We start from the raw sequence: 18,736 nt of genomic DNA, 5'->3' as shown, positions 1-18,736 counted from the left end.
CTCAAGGTTAACGATGCATTTCATTTGGTTGCCCGTCGCGATAACGTCCAGGAGAGAGTCGGAGAGTGAGGAAGGAGGTCGGGATGAGACTAAAACATCTCGCTGCCCGGGCTGCAGGACACCGAGGAGGAGAGCAACCTTTGTTCCCTGGACTGTTCAGCTCCTACACTCCCATCCACCCCTTATTTTGATTTGTATTTATCTTTCCAAGTACTGACTTGTTTTAACATGCTGACTTGTTTTGTGTCTTTAATTGCCCCCCGGTGACAAATAAAGTATTTTGAATTGAATTGAACTGGAATAGTATCCTCCTTTCTCCTTTCCAATTATTTCCTGAATCGCAACATTCAAGTGTCCCTGATCTTGTCCGTCTCTTCCCAGCACCACGACTTTACCTATGTGGCTACTTTCCATGGTTTTCTGCTACGTTTCTAAAAATAAGAAAATGAGGTTTACGTTCTTCGGTAACAGATTTCTTCATAGGAGAAGAAGAAAACTATCACTTAAACTTAACTTTTATATGTAACTGATGGTAAAGTTGATACAGCTCCTCTAATATCAGTGCAGACAGGCGAGAAAGGACAATGGGTTGCTAATGTTAAAGCTATATAAAGCAGTGCCAGTGGCCAGGTAATGAATTACAGGCAGAAATGTAAATCAGCTCAGCCTGTTGGCACTGAGAAGAGAGCACTTATGCAAAGCAGACTCCTGTACAACCAGGCCAGAAACAAACAGAGAACAAAGGAGATCAAAGTAGCACATCAAGATATTCAGTTAATGATCCCGCGTCAATGTGGAAAGGCCAGGACTTAAACAAATACAGGAAATGATTCCCTCACACTGTAGAAAAACCATCAACCAGCCGACGACTCGAATGTGTTTTACTGCAGGTCTGATGAATTCACACCCCTCACCCACGCTGACATCAAACAACCAGCAATCAACAGCCTCTGCAACCCCGTCGCCCCTCCCCAGCACTCAGGAGGACGTGTCGGGTCTTTAAGAAAAGATCAAGAAAGCTCAGACGGCGTGTCACCCTCCTGTATGAGTCTACCAGCTGACCCCGACCGTCTACAGAGACATGTGAAGTCCTCTTCTCTTCTATTCAACATCTACGTCCTTCTGCTCAGATTGAACAATACAACAGGGGTGGATGTAACTTACTGCAGCTGGGGAGCGTGGGAGCGTTTTTCATCAGGTCCGTCGTCCCTGGTGTTATCAGTTGTCCTTGTTTTGTTTCTTCTTGTTTGGTTTTTGTGATCTTGTCTTTTTTTTTACTTCCATTTATTGTTTGATTTGTACCTAAAATGTCTGTATTGTTACTTTGCACATGCTTCACAATAAAAATATTATAAACAAAAAAAGTAACTAATACTCTGAGTAGTGTTTAAGAATACTTTGTACTTTTACTTTTTTTGCACTCCTATTCCTCTCTATACTTTGAATGTTTTAACAGAGGTGTTATTCTGTATATCATCCATATCCTGATTTAACATTTTATCCCTAAAAACAAGGCAACATGTTTGTTTGTTTTTTTCATGGCTGTTGTTGGTATTTTCTGATTTACAGAATGATACAAATTCTCTCTGTAAAAACCTTTGATTCAAATGTCGGCAAAATGAGACAAGAATCATGAAGCTGGTTTCGTCCAGTGTTTAGTTTGTACACTGATGCGTTTTTAATTATCTCTCACTTGCAGGTTTCATGGTGATAAACGGTATGTTAGTTCAACTTTATCTGTTCTGTCTCCCCTTATTTCAAGTTAATGGTGCAATATGAAAGAATTGGCCACCTGCTGAATTCATACTGAGAACAGCTGCTAAATGTTGCTGCCGTTAGCTAGCAGGCTCAGTTAACGGTGCAGCCAGCGGTTGTGTTGTGATTGAGACCGTTAGACAGGCTAGCATGCCAACTTCATCAGACGTCTTTGGCACGATGACAAAATATTTCTAGACATTCTGTTGATCATTGTAGTTGATATTTTAATGTTTTAAACATGACATTCTTACATAATGCACCTTTCAGCAGTCACACAGTAAGGTAAAATGTTAAGGTGTACTGTTGGTTCAGTACTTTATCTTGCCAACTTAAAAAAAAAGCAATATGTTTACAGTGTGATGATCATGAGCACTTGTTGAACAAAAGGAAATAGGTCATATAAATCGTGATCATTTACTTTGTTTTAATAGAAAAAGAGAAGTTACACAATTGTTATTATAAAAGCATGGAACACAATAATGACCATTGAGTATGAAGAAAACCAAAAACAGGTTTAACAGGAACGTGACTAATTCTCACACAAATGACAAATGAAAGGCAAAGCAAAACATTCAGAAGTAATCGTCACACCCTTAAACACCTTTAAAATAATTATATATAACAAAGACTGCACGGCAGCTTGAGACACTGCAGCGTGAGGAGGGTAGAGCACAACGTATCTGCTGTTGCAGTAGAGGCTGAGGAATGCTAACCACTCCCTACTGAGTATTAACACCACTCATCACGTTTTATATTTATAGATATATACACGATAAAATCTGTGGGTGACGGTAACATATATACACAATTAAAAAGCCGTGGGCAGCCGAAAACCTAGGAGTTTCATCGCAGGCCTAGCACCTCATACGAGAACACACAGGTGTTGTATTTCTGTGGCATGAAGAGGAAACACATCAGAAAAGTATTGGATAGAAGATTGCTTATGTCGTCTCAATGGTTTTTTGAAAAATATACAAGTTTTAACAGGTTTTCAACATCCCCAGAATCACGTCAGTCACTAAGTATGTACATGATGGTAAGATTTTAAAAATAACACACAGGTACGTGGCTTTCTGTTACAGTAATGAACCAGTTACGGCTGCTTTTTATCCACTTCCATTTTGAGTACCAGCTTTCTCTGCAAAGAGGCTACGCAACGTGAAGAGAAAACAGTGAAGCACAAGGAATAATAATCCAAAGGTGATTTTTACGACATTAACACTTGTTTTTGGCACCGTAAACTCAAATAAGTTAACCACAAAACATCTGATGGACAAGACATTGGAAATGCATAAAAACAAACACCTAACGTGGTAAAAAAAAAAAATCATATGGTATTAATCCCTCGAATACAGGTTAGGTTAACGTTTCATATCCATCTGTGGACGGTTAGGAATACTCAAAATTTTAGCCTCAAAATGAATGGTGCATTCAGGCACTCCTCGTTGACTGGTCAAGTTTAAAACAATTAAAATTCATCACCAAGAATTGCCAACTAAGCGGTAAACACTGGTGGGAAACTAGGGTAGATTTAATAATTCCCAAGTTTACAGTTTATGTCACACAACACAGCAAAATCATAGACAACTGGCAAACATGGCAACACCCAGTGATGCAACATGTCCAAACTGATAAGAGGAACAGACAGTGGAGTGTACGCCCAGCCTCCAAAGTATACACCTTGGCAGCGTCTTCTTTTTCCACCTCATGTGATGATGGATCTCCCACTGAGACTGAATGCACCGCTAAGCTACTGACCGTCACTCCCAACAGGAGTGCAAACATATGACACATATGCATTTGGAAAAGCTTTTGAACTGGGACATTCCTTGTTGGACTTTTATAAAATTATTAGTGTTGAAAAAGTTGACTTTTGGGAGGCAGCAAGTAGCCACGGTCAACTACAGAACAAAAGGGGGAAGCAAAAACATTTTACAGGTTTATAAGTGCTAAGGATCCATTCACGCCGACTGGAAACTGACTGGAGTTTTGTGTCCCTCGCCTCAGACCGTTTCTTTGAGTATCAACAACACAAAATAGGGATTAATGCTTGAATACGACATTTCTTCATTGTTTATATTTTTAGTTAAATATTGCATGTGAGGTTTGGATCCACACAATCTTCTAAGTCTACATTTTAAATAAATATAATTACGAACCAAATATTTGAGCCTTAATTAACACGACTGATTTTTCGGACATTAAAACTGGGAGCTGTGCACGCTCCGCATCTTCACGGCATTGGTTACATTCTGAGTGAAGTGGGAGCCGGAGATTTGATCGACACAGATGTGCTGCACCTAATTCATGTTGTATCTTAAGAGGGGGCAGATGAACAGTAAAACATTACTGATGCAAAACAAAAAAAAAAAATACACCACCTTTTAACGTAAGCAGCATGCATTTATGCCTCAACTCTGACAGATCAACTGGTTTCTCACACTTCTGAGACGTCTGTACTACTGACTGCAGTCTACTACCGCAGATGTCCAAGATCCACAAATCGAAGCAGCCAAACTGCATTGCACTTGAATTTTCCATATCCCATGCCTATATTAACAACATTCATATAACATAATGCTCTGATACTAACATGTCCATTTTTTTTTTTATCATATGCTCCCATAAAGAAAATAACTGTCCTAATATTTTGTCTTAAGTCAACATCTTCCCGCTGTAATACTAGGGGTTTTTTTCTCCCATAAATGTACACGTCTGTCCATTGATACATTTTCTGAAAAATTCATGGAAATGCTCCGACAGTGCAACCCGTCACTTCATACTTCTGCCCCACCACTTTGCCCAGCCTCATTTTTAAGATTTGGCACTTTGGCACCACCTCAGAGGCTCCCGTGTCCACTAAAGCGTCTGCGCTCGCTCCTTGCGTGGCGGCCCGGGGCCTCGGGTGATTGAGCACCACCACGGGCTGGTACGGGCCCGGCCGTTTCACGAGTTGGTCCACCTTCAGCGGCATTGGGTAAATAACTGTGCAATCGTTAAGTCTGCCCGCAGGTACCTCATTCTTTTGCTTGGATATTCTAAGTTTCAGTCCCTTCTTGTTTTTTTTCCACACGCCCATTTGTACCCTTTTCAGACAGACGGTCAGGAACTTTGAGGAGATGTCGTCCTTGTTTTCTGCCGTCTGCTGCGGAGGCTCTTCAGTCCCGGACGCATCTACATGTGTGGCAGTTTTAGAGACCGTTTCCTCATCCGTTGATGATTTTGAAGTGTGGCTGCATTTGTGATTTTCTGTTGGCACAGTGCGACTCTCTTCCACTTTGACGTGATTGTGGGCCAGTGCAGGAGGGTGCTGAATCCCCTTGTGACGCTGCTCCTCGACTTTTACAGGCTCAATAGCCCGCTCTGTCAACAAAAGGTTGCGGATGAGGGATCCACCTTTTGTGGCCACCTGAGGACAGTACCCCGATGTTGACGCCTCCTTCACCTGCTCCGTGACTTGATTTCGAGTTGTACCACCAGAACTGTTACTTTTATCCATTACTATCCCACGCAGAGCCATGAGCAGGGGTGGAAGGGAGCCTTGCACCCCCTCCGGTTGTTGGCATAATGAAAAAACCGAAGAGATGACGGGAAAACTCTCAGGTTCTGGCACGTCTCTCTCTCCAGCTCTCTCATTGGATCTCACTTCCTGGTTCCAACCCGAGATCTTTGAATTTGTGCGGTTAGAAAGCCCAGGTTGTTTGAATGATGAGGGCTCACTTAGAGTCCTTGGTACTGGAAAAGATGGATGAGCAACATTATCCTTACAGAGTGAAATCGCAGGAGGTCTCACTTGTGCAACTGCAGCTGAGGAGACACTCAAGGAAGGAGAAGCAGATTTTGAACCCTGCTGGTTCAGGCCCAGTGGCTTCGAAACAGCGTTGTTCTTGAGGCGGATGTCTCCGGGTTCCAGCTTCACAGCCGACGACAAATCCCGGGGAACATTTTTCATGTCGCTTGCCCTCCTTGGTGGAATACTCTTGGAATGATCTTGAATCAAATTCTTCCTCTCATCCATCGCTCTTTGAGAAACACGTGCTCCCATGTTTTCTGGATGGAGGGCGCTCGTCAGCCGGTTGGGAACCCTGGTGGAGATGACAGCGGGCGGAGCAGCATTATGGTTCACAGGTTCCCTCTGTATAACTTTGATCCCACTATTTCCTTCTCTTACAAGATTGAGGATGCTTTTGGAAACCTTGTTGGGTATTTCTGTGTATTCCAAGTTGATTATTTCTTGCGACGGTCTTTTCAATCCACTCTTGTCTATGCTGATTGGAGGAGGAGGAGGGAGGTTTTTAGAAAAATTGACCGGTGCAACAGCAGGACGCTCCACATTCACAGTCTTGGTTTCATACTGTTTCCTGTTAACTGTGCACATCCCCAAATTCATAGATTTCACCGTGCTTGAATGATTTAACGTGGATGATAACTGCTTTGCCAGTGCAGCGTTTTGAGAGACCGTGGTTCTCGTGTCTTTTATCACGGACTCGTTTTCTTGCTGAGAGACGAGCCTCAGCTTTAGCTCCTTTGTCCCGTTGACAGTTTTCACCTCAACAAGTTCAACCAAACAGCCAGCAGGGATCGTAACCTCCTCGGGAAGAGAGACCGTTAGTGCCCTGTTGTTCTGAATGAGTCCGTTCACAGGGGACAAATGTTCTGCACTGCCATTTGTGGCGTTTGATGCATTAGTGTCCAGTGTTTTCCCCCTATGCTCGTCCTTACTCAGTCTGAATGCAGATGCACTTGGGGCAGGTACCGTCACTCGAACAAGTGGTCGGAGTGGTGATGGATCAGCAGTGGGCACGCTTGGTAAGGCACTGGAGACAGGAACTTGTGGGATTTTTGTCGTGCCGGCCTTAGCAGGTCCATAAGTGTTTCCTTTACTATGCAAACGCTCAATGTGCTTCACAAGGCACAGCCTCCTCATATACCCCTGTCCACAGTGAGGACACTTGAATGGATACTTCGCAGTGTGTTGCTTCAGGTGAGCGTTCAACTCTGCCTCACTGAATGAGACATTGTTGCAGTAAAAACAGTAAAACCTTGTCCCCATATGCTCGATCATGTGCCTCTTGAACACAGCGGCGTCTGCAGAGGCGAATCCACATTTCTCACAATACATCACGTTTGACGAGCTCAGGACAGGATCCAAAGCGGGGTGTCCACCGTTCACAGACGACGGCATGCTCTGATAGCTGACAGGCTTCATGTTGAGCGGTCCACTGGTCATCTGGAAGCAGGTCCCACTGATTCAATCGGATGCAATTGAGACAGTGGAGTAAACATCCATCTCCACCTGAAGTCCAGGGCTCATTCCTCAGGAAAGGCTGATGCACCTGATAAAATGAGACGTCTCCCCCTGTGAGGAAGCACAGGAGAGAAAGAAAGGCTTTAATAATCATGTCAGTGGATGAACCTCAGAAGAGAAGGAACATCACAGTGCACAGTGCTGACATTCAGACAAGGCCCATAAAGCCCCTCCCCCCTTCACACTGAGCTCATGCAGTTTTTTCCTCGCCTGCAGCCGTTTATATTCCTGTTCACGGATTGCACCGATTCGTAAACACACAAAGCTGTTCACTAAACTGAATCCTGTCACCGCTATTTACGTTTCCCCGCTGCTGTCCCGGGCTGTCTTCCTTTGAACACAAGAAAAAGGCCCTTTCTGACCACAACAAGGGGCTCGCAAAGACGACGGACCGTATTTTAACTGGTTGTGTTACCCGCAGAGTTAAATCACACGCACCTTTTAGGAGTGTTGTTCGGTCGCGTTTTGGTCCGTTATTTGTTTTTCAGTGAATCCTTTCCGTTGACGTAGGACTAACGCTTGTCAGAGCGGCCAGCAGAGCCGCTTCGCGTTAGCTTGCCGTTAGCCATCTGTGGCTACCTAGCTACAACGACTCCGGAAACGGGTTGTTCTCGCCTTCAGAATAATAGCGTCGAATAAAGATAACGGTGTTTTAATGCTTATTCTTCTTGTTTTTTCGATAATAACCAACTTAATAGTGTGTTTGATTTCGTTTTGGTATATTTGATGCGGGAAAGTAATCATTTGGTGCACGTTTTTATGACAGTGTCGTACTATTTTGAAAGTTGTAAGCGGAAGCGTCGGTTTTCAATGTGTTTTTCTTGACAGCTAGCTAACTGGGTGCAGCGTATGTGCTATTCCCGGAGAACCGCTACGCAAACATACTGTATTTCTCGCTGCTGTCCCTAATCTGGTTACGCCAGCATCTTAACCAGCTAAAAAAAACAAAAACAAAAAAACACGTAAGGTTTGATTGATCTCCGTTACTCACGCCCTCCGTCGTGACAACTTCCACCACCACAGTTATTTAACTTTAAAATCTCGGCCGCGCTAGCTTGATGAAACACCAATGTGAGCATTTAGCCTGTCGCGGAGACAGACGGGGGCACGTTTTAATCGCACCGGCGTGTTTAAAACGGCCTGCGTTGCGGTGGTGCTCACCCGGTGACACAGGAAGTGGTTTACAGCTTTTGTATTTCATGTGACAATGTCCAGCCACAGGCCTCCCCCGGCTGAGAGTGGCCGGAGAGAGATAAACAACGGCACGCTGTGGACGTTAGCTGATTAAAATGCCCTAAAAACCCCGTCGAAACATGCTGTTTATACGAATCTGCAGACTGCTTCCTAATGTGTCGGTGCCACTGGCACTACCAAGGTAAGGGCAGCGCTGAAAACAAACACAAACACACACGGGCTGGACGTGAAACTAATGTCGCGGTGCTTTTCTTGATTACAGTTCAAATCACCTGTAATCTACAGGCCTCGCCTGCTCAGATCCCTTAAATCCGGCTCCAGGTGTCGTTATATTCAGAACTAGCTCTGGTTTCCACCTGTTTTTCTAACCCGCATGCTGTAGCTCATGTGAGGATCACCATGACTATTGTGAAAAACACTTTCTGGGATTTGCACACCATTGTTACAATTCATAATGACACAGCAGTGGCTTTCACTTGACCCTCCCATTCCCCCGCTCGTCCCACACACACACGCACGCACACACACACACACACACACACACACACACACACACACAGCTTCCTGGTTATGGCAATATTAACCCAGCTAACCCGGACGACGAGGGCGCCCTGCTGGTTCCGCCACAGAAAACAGCTTTTCTCGTTTTCTGCCCGCAGACACGCACTCATCCGCCGCAGCATGGCCTCAGACCCGGCGGCGACGGACACGACCCGGTTCGACTTTCTGGTGATCGGCGGCGGGTCTGGAGGTCTGGCCGGCGCTCGCAGGGCGTCGGAGCTGGGGGCAGCCACCGCCGTGATCGAGAGTCACAAACTCGGAGGTACCTGCGTGAGTAAAAACTTAAAAACACACTGTTATCCTTCAACCGTCACGTCTCTGTGCCGTCGCCTCTGCAGCTGTCACACGCACCTATGTGGGTTGCCAGGTTGAATGCGAAGCCTCCGGACTCCTTTTGTGGAAGTTTTTTTTTTTTTATGTGAACATTGTTTGAAGTTTAAAGCTCCTGTCACTGAATAACATCCGATCAAAAACACCAGCTCAACATTTAAAGCCCTCTCTGGTGATTAAATACAAATTAGACGTGTGTGGAGAGAGTTGGGAGAGGATGCTTCATGTAGCTGCACTGCTTTCCACTGGAGGTGTTCATGTTATTGTGTTCAGTGTCTTTTGGGGAAGTTTGTGAGAAGAAGTATTGCTGCACATTTGGCTCTGATTGCATGAATGACTGCTCATTTCCCAATTTTGACGGTAAAATGAGGAAAGAAGCTCACATTATGTCCAAAGAAATCACAGAACGAGGGATTAAATCATCAGAACCTAATTTATGCTCTTGCAGAATATGTCATTATAAGAAATCGAGCCTCTGCAGTCTAAAGTCTGCTCTTTTTTTAACTTAAAGGGGCAACATGTCATTTTGGAGAAGAACACTGTTTGAAGCTAGAAAGGTGGCAGGGTCCGCCACATATTAACAAAGTAAAACAAAGACATTGTGTCGTCCTCTAAGGTCGGTGTGTTTGTTCAGTGATTCAGTTGGAGAGTTTGTTTATTTAGTGCGTTTCGGCACAAAGATCCTTCTCTTCTCGTCCTAACTTCTTCCTCAGACCGACACAGTGCAGCTTTTTAACTTGTGCTCAGATGCTATTTGATTAAGCTAACACTGAACTAATGTGCTTTGTTATAATGCTTTTCAGGTCAATGTTGGCTGTGTCCCTAAGAAGGTAGGATTCTCCTCTCCATTCCTGTTGTAACTCTTGAGACGTGATGATTTGTTAATGTGCAACAAGATCCACCAGACGTCCAACCCGGTTGCCTTTGCCTTGCTCCACAGGTTATGTGGAATGCTGCAATTCACGCCGAGTATCTCCATGATCACAATGATTATGGCTTCGACGTTGGAAATGTTCGTTTTAGTTGGGAGTAAGTTAAACTGTCTGCTGGTGTCATTTCTCACTTGTTTGTGCCATGATAGCGATCTCTCTTGAAACCTGTTATGGTCATTCCCGGTACAGATCATTATCCGTTTCATGGCCCAGCCCACTTCTCTGTCTGGCTAGTTTTTTTTCTCGCTTCACTTGAGCCCACTTGTCTGTCTTTGTGCCCTGTGTATTTAATTCAAGGTGATTGTTAGAGATAAGCCTGTGGAAGGAGTGGCCACCCGCATGTAAGGTCGGGGTTGAAAAACAGTAACGTACGACAAGGCTGGGGGAGTCGTTTAAGGTGTGCCTGTGTGGGTTTCTGTAAAAGTGTGTCCGGTTGTCTGCATACTTCCTTATTGTGTGTGTGTAACACAGTCTGTAGTGGTGTTTTCATTATTTTTATTCAGGAAAATATTGAGACAGCTTGTTGAGAAAAGTATATATCAACATATACAAGAGGAGGAAACCATATCATTGAAAACCGATCCAGTCAAGTGTAACAGCATAATGTTTACTGCATGAGGCTTCTAGTGTTTCAACTTCAACTGTTGTAGTTTACGTTGTTGTTTCGTATTGCAGAGTGTTTGTCTGGATTATCTACATTATTATCAAACATGTTCATGCCACTTAAACAGGAATAATATCTTGTGATATTTGCTTCAGTAAATACTCTGTAATACTGTGGAGCAGTTGTTGCCTCGAGGCACATCTGTGTTCATATCTGTGCAAAACAGCCTCTGTGACACGTGTTATCACTCTGCACACATTTACTGGTTTGTTGCAATCATAGTCTGTGCTCGTAGGAAAGTCCCACGGGACACCCAGACTCTGCCGCACAGCACACTGTTTGGGAACCAGTGCTGTAAAGTACACTTGATTCAGTCTGCCAATGGCAACAGAAGTATCATAACACGACTGTTTATGTTAATGCAGGAAGTTGTTTACAAATGCAGGAAATTCTTCAGCTGCAGACATGTGTGAGCTGAAGGTCGCTAGTTTGATTCCTTGGAGAAGATGTTCTGGTTAGAGTGTTTTAAGGACAGTATGGAAGTATGGAGACAGTTGTACACTTTTGAAAGTCAATCTGTCATCTTTCCTCACCACATTTACTTCAATGCAGTTACCCAGAACAGCTTAAAGTGACTCTGTGTAACAATTTGTAACAATCTACATGTATTAATCTCATGTTTATCAGCCGTATGTGAGCAGATTGTAACGCGATGTAAAAAGTGAGACCTTCCCCGTCTCTCTCAGTTGCCTCTACAAGCCTGTGGATGATTTGTTTAAAGCTGCTGGACTGTGGATTTCGTAGTGAAGGAATCACAGAGAAAATCCTTCGGGTCTAAAGGATGTGACTTTGTGCACGTTCTCCAGTGCGACGTCTCAGTGCCTCGCAGCGCTAACAGTAGCTAACGTTAGTTTAGAAATGGAGTCGGCTAACAGGAACTAACGACCGGCGTCCAGCACAACACAGACGTTCCACAGAGCTCCTTTAATGTGTTTTTTATACTCGTCATTGTTGAACATTACTCAACACTTCTAGAGTTTCTCTTCCCTGTGCATAGCAGCCGTCCGTAACACAGGCGAAACTACTGTATGTTTCCTGGTTGGAAATTGGCCAGCATTATGCTCTGACCTTTTCCCGCTTGCTGAAAAGTACTTTTTGACTTTTTTCATTCTCTTTCTTGCCTCTCCACCTTAAGACGTTTCTGAGCTGCACCCATTATTCAATCGTAGTTGAGAGGATTTACCCTCCTTGAGTAAATTTAGATAAAAAAAAACACCCACACACCTCTAATCTGTGATCTGGTCCTTTGTTTGCAGAGCTCTCAAGGCCAAAAGGGATGCTTACATTAGTCACCTAAATCGCATTTATCGCAACAATCTTGACAAAGTAAGTTCATATTTACATTTGTTTGTTTACATCAATCAAGCATAATGTACGTAAATGTGCAATAAGCATCTTCAAAGAGCTTCTTTGACTCGTTTTGTTTGTTTATGTTACATTCTTTATTTCAGGCTAAAATCCAAACTATTCAAGGTCATGCCAGGTTTACCAGTGACCCTGAACCTACTGTCGAGGTCAGTGGAAAGAAGTATACAGCGCCTCACATCCTCATCGCCACTGGAGGGCAGCCTTCTGTTCTGTGTGATGATGAAGTTCCAGGTGAGACACACTGGACTTAGTTTTCACTTGGAAATGATAATTACCCTCAATGTTTGTTTACTTTTATGAAATAATTAAATTCTGCATTCTGTGTTTTTTGGTCATTTCAGGGGCAAGTCTGGGCATTACCAGTGATGGCTTTTTTGAACTTGAAACTCTGCCAAAGTGAGCTCATGATTTAATCTCTTTAATGTTCACAGCATGTTGAGTTTGTGGTTGTAGTTAAATGTTTTGTCCTCCTGAACAGGCGCAGTGTGATTGTGGGTGCAGGTTATATTGCAGTGGAGATGGCAGGCATCCTTTCCACCCTGGGGTCTAAAACATCCCTCGTCATTCGACAGAATACTGTGAGAATCGCATAGAATCAAAACATTAATATTAAAATGTGATGTTCAGCCGTGCAGTAATGGAAATGCATGCATCTCTGTAGGTTTTGAGGAACTTTGACAGCTTCATAAGCACAAACTGCACCAAAGAACTGCAAAACTCCGGTGTGGATATGTGGAAGAACTCTCAGGTGAAGTCTGTGCGTAAAACGGACAAAGGGCTGGAGGTGACGATCGCCACCAAAGACCCGGAGAAGAAGAATGAAGAGGAGAAGATCAATACCATCCAGGAGGTGGACTGCCTTTTGTGGGCCATCGGCAGGCAGCCTAACAGCTCTGGACTGAACATCGGCGAGATGGTAACGCTCTCCTCTTTCTGCAGTGATAATATAAAACATCTTCGATTAGTGGAAGAATAGATGTTCCGAGCAGATGAAATAAGTTTGTTGTCATTATTGAAGGTATAAACTTTGCAGCCAGAAAGGGAACACGCAAAACACACTCATCGTCCATCAATGGAGTAGTAACAGTGCATTTAAAAGCATGACTGCAGCTTATCACACCTGTCTGTCTGCGGGGGGAATTAGTTAGTTTGGCTCTGTGTCTCATCCTGGCTGCCTTACTGTCCTCGTAGATTACAGCAGGAGTTTTGTTTCTGAAGCATGAAGCATGAATCATTCAAACCAAATGTCGTCTTGTGAAAGAACTCAATCCAACAACATACTATTGGATGAACGGGTTCATGATTTGACACTTTTTGTGTAAAAAGAGACAAAAATAAACCCGGCATTCGATCATCTTAAATCGCCGATTAGGGATAATCTGGGAACAAGACGAGACGACTGTCACACAGCAGGCTTTGTTATGTTGTTTGTTACAGACGAGGAGTGAAGTGCTGGCACATGTGAAGGGCTTGTTAGCTCCTCAGGGTTATCAGGCAAGTTACAGATTAAAGGGGCAGTTAGGTCAAAGCACTCTTCTATTTCAGGTACTTCAACTTAGCTGTGAGATGAGATGTTTTTTCTTGTTGTTGTCTAACCTGTAATATGAAGGAAAATGTGAGTGAGACGTCAAAGCAGCAGCGTAACACTTCAGGAAGTTTGAGGGGAGAAGTGATGTGATCTGTCATTGTTAGTGGTAGTCATGCCTGGTTTGACAGGGTTTGCAGAGTCCGGTCTTTGTTACCACGTAACCACGTTAAACAAGATCGCAGTGAGTTCTTTGTTTACATTTAAGGGTGCAAGCCTCCGCTGTAGGATGACTCATTGTTATTTCTTGCTGCACACAGAAACTTCCTGCTCAGTTGCTCGCTCTGTAGTCGACGTCTCTGTCACAAGTGCACACTAGACTAACTTGCTACACTGGTGCCCCCTACCCTTCTCATTTAGGTGAACCAGGACATAATTTACATGCTTTTGATAGTAGCCTACATTTCTATTTGATATCTTGACACTTTATGTAAATGATTGTACATTGTTTTTTGTAGATTTTTGGGCGTACGTGCAAACAAAAGTGTTGCACCAGGGAGCTGCTCAGCAGCGTGTGATGAGTAAACATAAACTCTTTCCTGGTAAGCGTTGTGCTTCCAGCAGAGCCTTCAACCGTAACAAATGACTGTAATTATATAATTTGCAGGAAATAGAAACGGCTTCAGTGCTAAATAGGGCTGCAACTAATGATTACGTTCATCATGGATTAATATGCTGGTGGATTAATCGTTTGGTCTTTAACACGTCAAGAAAATGTAAAGAAAAATGCTCATCACAATTTCCCAGAGCCCAAAGTGACGTCTTCATATTGCTTCTTGTGTCCAACCACCTGTCAAAAACCCAAAGACTCTTCGTTTACTGTCATAAATGAAAATGGCAAATACTTCATTTTAAGAAGCTGAAAGAGCAAATGTTTGACTGAAACGACTGATTGAAAATTAGTTGCCAGCTTTGATGATCATTCTATTGATGACTGGACTGAACAAAACTGACTTATAGTTGCAGCTCTAGAGCTAAAATGTATAATAACTATAAATAACTCTGTGTCTCTGTTTGCAGACTGTGGATACAGATGAAAGAGGCCATATCACTGTGGATGAGTTTCAGAACACCAGCCGAACAGGGATCTACGCTGTCGGGGACGTTTGTGGCAAAGCTCTTCTCACACCTGGTACGAAGCTGCACGAATACATAATTTTAATAGATGTTATGTTACAGATGTCGTGTTAACATCCCAGCTTGGTCAGGTTGGATGTTTGAAGTCTCACAATGGATTCTGGATTCAGAATAAAGCATTTTATATCCTTGTTGGAACCGTCAGCGTGTCCTCAGGACATTCACTGTTATTCAGAGTTGCACTTTAATTTATATGTTGTGTTGCATGTTGCTGCAGTTGCCATCGCTGCAGGCAGGAAGCTGGCACACAGACTGTTTGAGGGCAAGAAGGACTCCAAGTTGGACTACTCTACCATCCCCACAGTGGTGTTCAGCCACCCACCCATCGGGACGGTCGGCCTCACAGAAGGTGAGTGACGGCTTCAAAATCAAAGTTAAACTTCATCCTGTGTTGATCCCAGTTGGACTAGAACTCAGCAGGACTGTAATTCACATGCCTAACCTTGTGTCGTTGTGACAGAGGAGGCCATCAGATCCAGAGGAAAGGAGAATGTGAAGATCTACAAGACTTCATTCACTCCGATGTATCACGCCATCACAAGCAGGAAGAGTCTGTGTATCATGAAGCTGGTGTGTGTGGGCAAAGAGGAGAAGGTGAGAGTCATCTGAATTTTTGCAACAGTAATAATTATTAAGAACAACACTTTAACTGTTGCTGCCATTGTTTATTAGAGCGCACATGACTTTAGACTCGACTTTCTTCATACTGTACATCCTGAGCCCAGAGCAATGAGTTTACCCTGGACTGACTTGGCCCCTTGACAGACACACATTGTAATCTAAGAGTTAACCTAAGCCCAGCGCTATACGATTCATGCTCCATTTCTCCTAGCCCTAGATTAACAGGACAGAACAGCCTTTAAGTGATCTGGACCAGGGTTGTTCAACCGAAAGTCCTTCTGTTTTCATTCCGTTATAACTAAGAATAATAATTATTACAATATAATTATGTAATACCTTGATACTGTTATGCCTTGATACTTTCTGCAATGATTATCGTACCGTAAAATATCTCACACCGTCTTGACAGCTTAAAAACTTAAATGTAGTTCTTAAAATTACATTTATAGGGTGAATCCTTTCTTACTCATTTAAAAGCAAAGGGAAAACTTTATCTACAGGTGGGGTGTGGTTAAAAAATCCAATTCAAGGCACTCAAGTTGATGGTAATAATAAAAACCTGTAAATAAATATGGGCCAGCACATTATGAAAGCACACCTGCCTTCATCAGTGACACAGTCAACCCAAGATAATTAGTCTAGTTCAGCACACCATTAGACTTTCCACACATTGTCAAATAAAAAAGATGGTATATTTTTTCGGGGATCAGTTTGTGTTGTTCTGTATCCTTTTGCCTCCTCCTAAGCTGCCAGGCTTAGACCATGGATCCTTTTCACAGCAGACGTTTTGACTATTCAAAGCAGGAACAGCACAGGTCTGACCGGTAACGTTAACAATGACTCTGCTGTATGAGGTGTCCCACTAAGCCACGCCAGTTAGTGAGCAGGCACAACGCCAGATCCCCAGAACTCCCTCCCTCCAGATATGTATGTGTGCGTATATGGGTATCATTATTTGTTTGTATTGTACTATGTCACTTTACTTGTTAAAAATAAATGAAAAACAACAACTAGCTCACCTAAATGGAATGCAGCCATCGTTTATGTCAGAAATTACTCCCGTGCTTTTTCTGCTCGAACAAATTTCCCATCAGTTCTCAGAGAGAAATCCATACATCATGGTCAGAGCACAAAGAGAAGCTCGACATGCCCAGAGTGCAGTTAGCCTGAACAATGCATCAGATTTTAAAGACGGGGTGTGTCTCTTGCCTTTTCTTTACTAGGATTATTTCTGTCGCTATGTTTTCTCCACCTGTACGTCAACATGTTCACACCCAATCTCTGCAGGTTCTTGAAAGTCACTCTGGGAAAAGTAGGAAGTCAATTTATTGAAGTAGACGTAGATGAGACTTTCCACTCTACATCCTTTTATGTGTTTGACTCTTCTAAGTGATTTCCAAGTCTTAATTTGCCTCTTTGCTCCAGGTGGTGGGCCTCCACATGCAGGGCCTGGGGTGTGATGAGATGCTGCAGGGCTTCACCGTGGCCATCAAAATGGGTGCAACCAAAGCAGACTTTGACAAGACTGTCGCCATTCACCCCACCTCATCTGAGGAGTTTGTCACGATGCGTTAATGTCAACACAAACCCCACCCCCTCGTGTCCCTATACGACCAGAAACACAGACCACCAACACACACAGCTCCGGCATTAGCTTGACCACTTGCTCTCTAAAAACGACATACTTCCATTTGCTCTCAATCAAGTGACCTTATTCGTGCGCAGTGTTTTCCTTTTTTCCAATTTTTTTTACCTAAATGGACCAAGACCGAGTTATGGCCTTCTTAAACTGTACTGTGGGTCTTTAATTATCGATTGAATATTCCAGATTCCATTTTAATGATTGTGAAATGGAAGTGATGGATCTGCAGGTATTGTTAAGTGATTGCATGGAAAGTCAAAAGACCTCTCTCCTAGTGTCTGTGTTTGATTTGTCAGTCATTTGTCAGGTGAATATTAAAAGCACTGCTGCTCCTTAAGGTACCTATTTACTACCAATGCAAGGTCATAACACATCTACTGTACTGTTCTAAAGATTCAATAAACCTGCAGGTTTTTTTCTTACATGGTGTGATTTTCCTTTTTCAGTCTGTGACTCGCTCGTGCCCTTCCCTGTCTGTTTACAGTGACGTGGGTTGGGCAATGAATGAATGAATGAATGAATGAAGTACTTCTCATATGTAGACAGAGGGAGCTGTATTCCTGCTTAGAGACACTCTTCTGTCAAGTCAACGTGTGATAACAATGCTGTGTTAAGGTCAGATACACTGCTGTCCACAGTGAATAGAAAGTTATGGACTTAATAATACTGTCGTGACAAGCAGCTGAATAAATTAGCATAAATTAGTAACATTTTCAGGCTAAACTCGTAACCCGACATCTTCTGTTATGGCTCTACTGGCTGTCCATCTTTGCTATAAACGCCACTTTTAAATCACGTTTTTAAAAACATCTTTTATAAGATGGCTTTTTTAAAATTAGATTACAATTTTCTATTTTTTTTTTATTTTTAGGATTATTGTTTTCTCCCACTGATTTTTATGTAATTTGTTTTTTAATTTTAGTGTTTATTTGAATCGCGTTGTTTTTTAAGTCACTTTTAAAGCACCTTGTATCCTTTGTAAGAAAGGTGCTGTATAAATTATTTTTAAAAAATGAATAACTACATTAATTTGACAGCTAAATGTACTAGATACTTCCCAGTTTATGATTTCAAATACAAATCAATTTTGTACAAATATTACGTTACATTATTATAGATTAAACCTCTCAAGACGGTATGAAGTAAAAATTAGTTGACTGATAATCAGATTCAGTATCAAACATTTTCCTCATGATCAGAATCAGTGTTTTTTTAAATGAGATTGTCTATAAAAATAAATTAAAAAAATAGTTACATTGGCTCTGATGCAGCATGCAGTCTGCAAAGTAACTAGTAACTAAAGCTATCAAATACATGGAGTGGAGTAAAAAGTACAATATTTGCCTCCAGAAATTAATGTAATTACAAAGAGGCAGAAAATGGAAATACTCAAAGTACTTAGTGACATTACATCACTGTTAACAAATCAACAGTAATAATTCAGGAATATAATATACATAATATCTAATATACACTGTCAGGGGCACTTAATATACTGACAATATTCATGTATTTTTACTCATATATATATATATATATATATATATATATATAGGCCTAATGAAAGTCTCATTATCTCTTGTGGTATTGGCTCATCTCCCACAGGTAGTTTAACAACAGTAGGCCTGTTGTAAGA

The 18,736-nt window shown here is 42.6% G+C and overlaps 2 protein-coding genes across 5 annotated transcripts; one reads left to right on the top strand and one right to left on the bottom strand.

Moving 5' to 3' along the window:
- Positions 1–2,158: 2,158 nt before the first annotated feature.
- znf518b (zinc finger protein 518B) lies at positions 2,159–8,915 on the bottom strand. 2 transcript variants are annotated; one of them, XM_084353185.1, is made up of 2 exons: positions 8,854–8,915; positions 2,159–7,117 (listed from the first exon to the last, which is right to left on the bottom strand). In XM_084353185.1, the coding sequence occupies exon 2, from the start codon at positions 6,986–6,988 to the stop codon at positions 4,502–4,504; it is 2,487 nt and encodes an 828-aa protein (XP_084209311.1). In that variant the 5' UTR covers positions 6,989–7,117; positions 8,854–8,915; the 3' UTR covers positions 2,159–4,501. The 2 variants fall into 2 exon arrangements, with proteins under 2 accessions (XP_084209311.1, XP_084209310.1); XM_084353184.1 differs by lacking the exon at positions 8,854–8,915 and adding an exon at positions 7,505–7,660.
- On the top strand, positions 7,943–17,522 carry gsr (glutathione reductase; the record flags this gene model as incomplete). Of its 3 annotated transcripts, XM_084353187.1 has the most annotated exons (13): positions 7,943–8,441; positions 8,920–9,091; positions 9,955–9,981; positions 10,092–10,180; positions 12,004–12,073; positions 12,199–12,346; positions 12,457–12,511; positions 12,594–12,693; positions 12,777–13,031; positions 14,721–14,832; positions 15,055–15,186; positions 15,298–15,431; positions 16,884–17,522. In XM_084353187.1, the coding sequence occupies 13 exons, from the start codon at positions 8,380–8,382 to the stop codon at positions 17,031–17,033; spliced, it is 1,506 nt and encodes a 501-aa protein (XP_084209313.1). In that variant the 3' UTR covers positions 17,034–17,522. The 3 variants fall into 3 exon arrangements, with proteins under 3 accessions (XP_084209313.1, XP_084209312.1, XP_084209314.1); XM_084353186.1 differs by lacking the exon at positions 7,943–8,441 and having other exon boundaries at positions 8,831–9,091; XM_084353188.1 differs by lacking the exon at positions 7,943–8,441 and having other exon boundaries at positions 9,019–9,083.
- Between the last annotated feature and the right edge of the window lie 1,214 nt (positions 17,523–18,736).

Source organism: Pagrus pagrus (genome assembly GCF_965226575.1).
Source record: "Pagrus pagrus genome assembly, chromosome: 5".
Lineage (NCBI taxonomy): Eukaryota > Metazoa > Chordata > Actinopteri > Spariformes > Sparidae > Pagrus > Pagrus pagrus.
The sequence above is the reverse complement of the archived record's forward strand: the minus strand, read 5'-3'. Positions and strand labels throughout refer to the sequence as shown.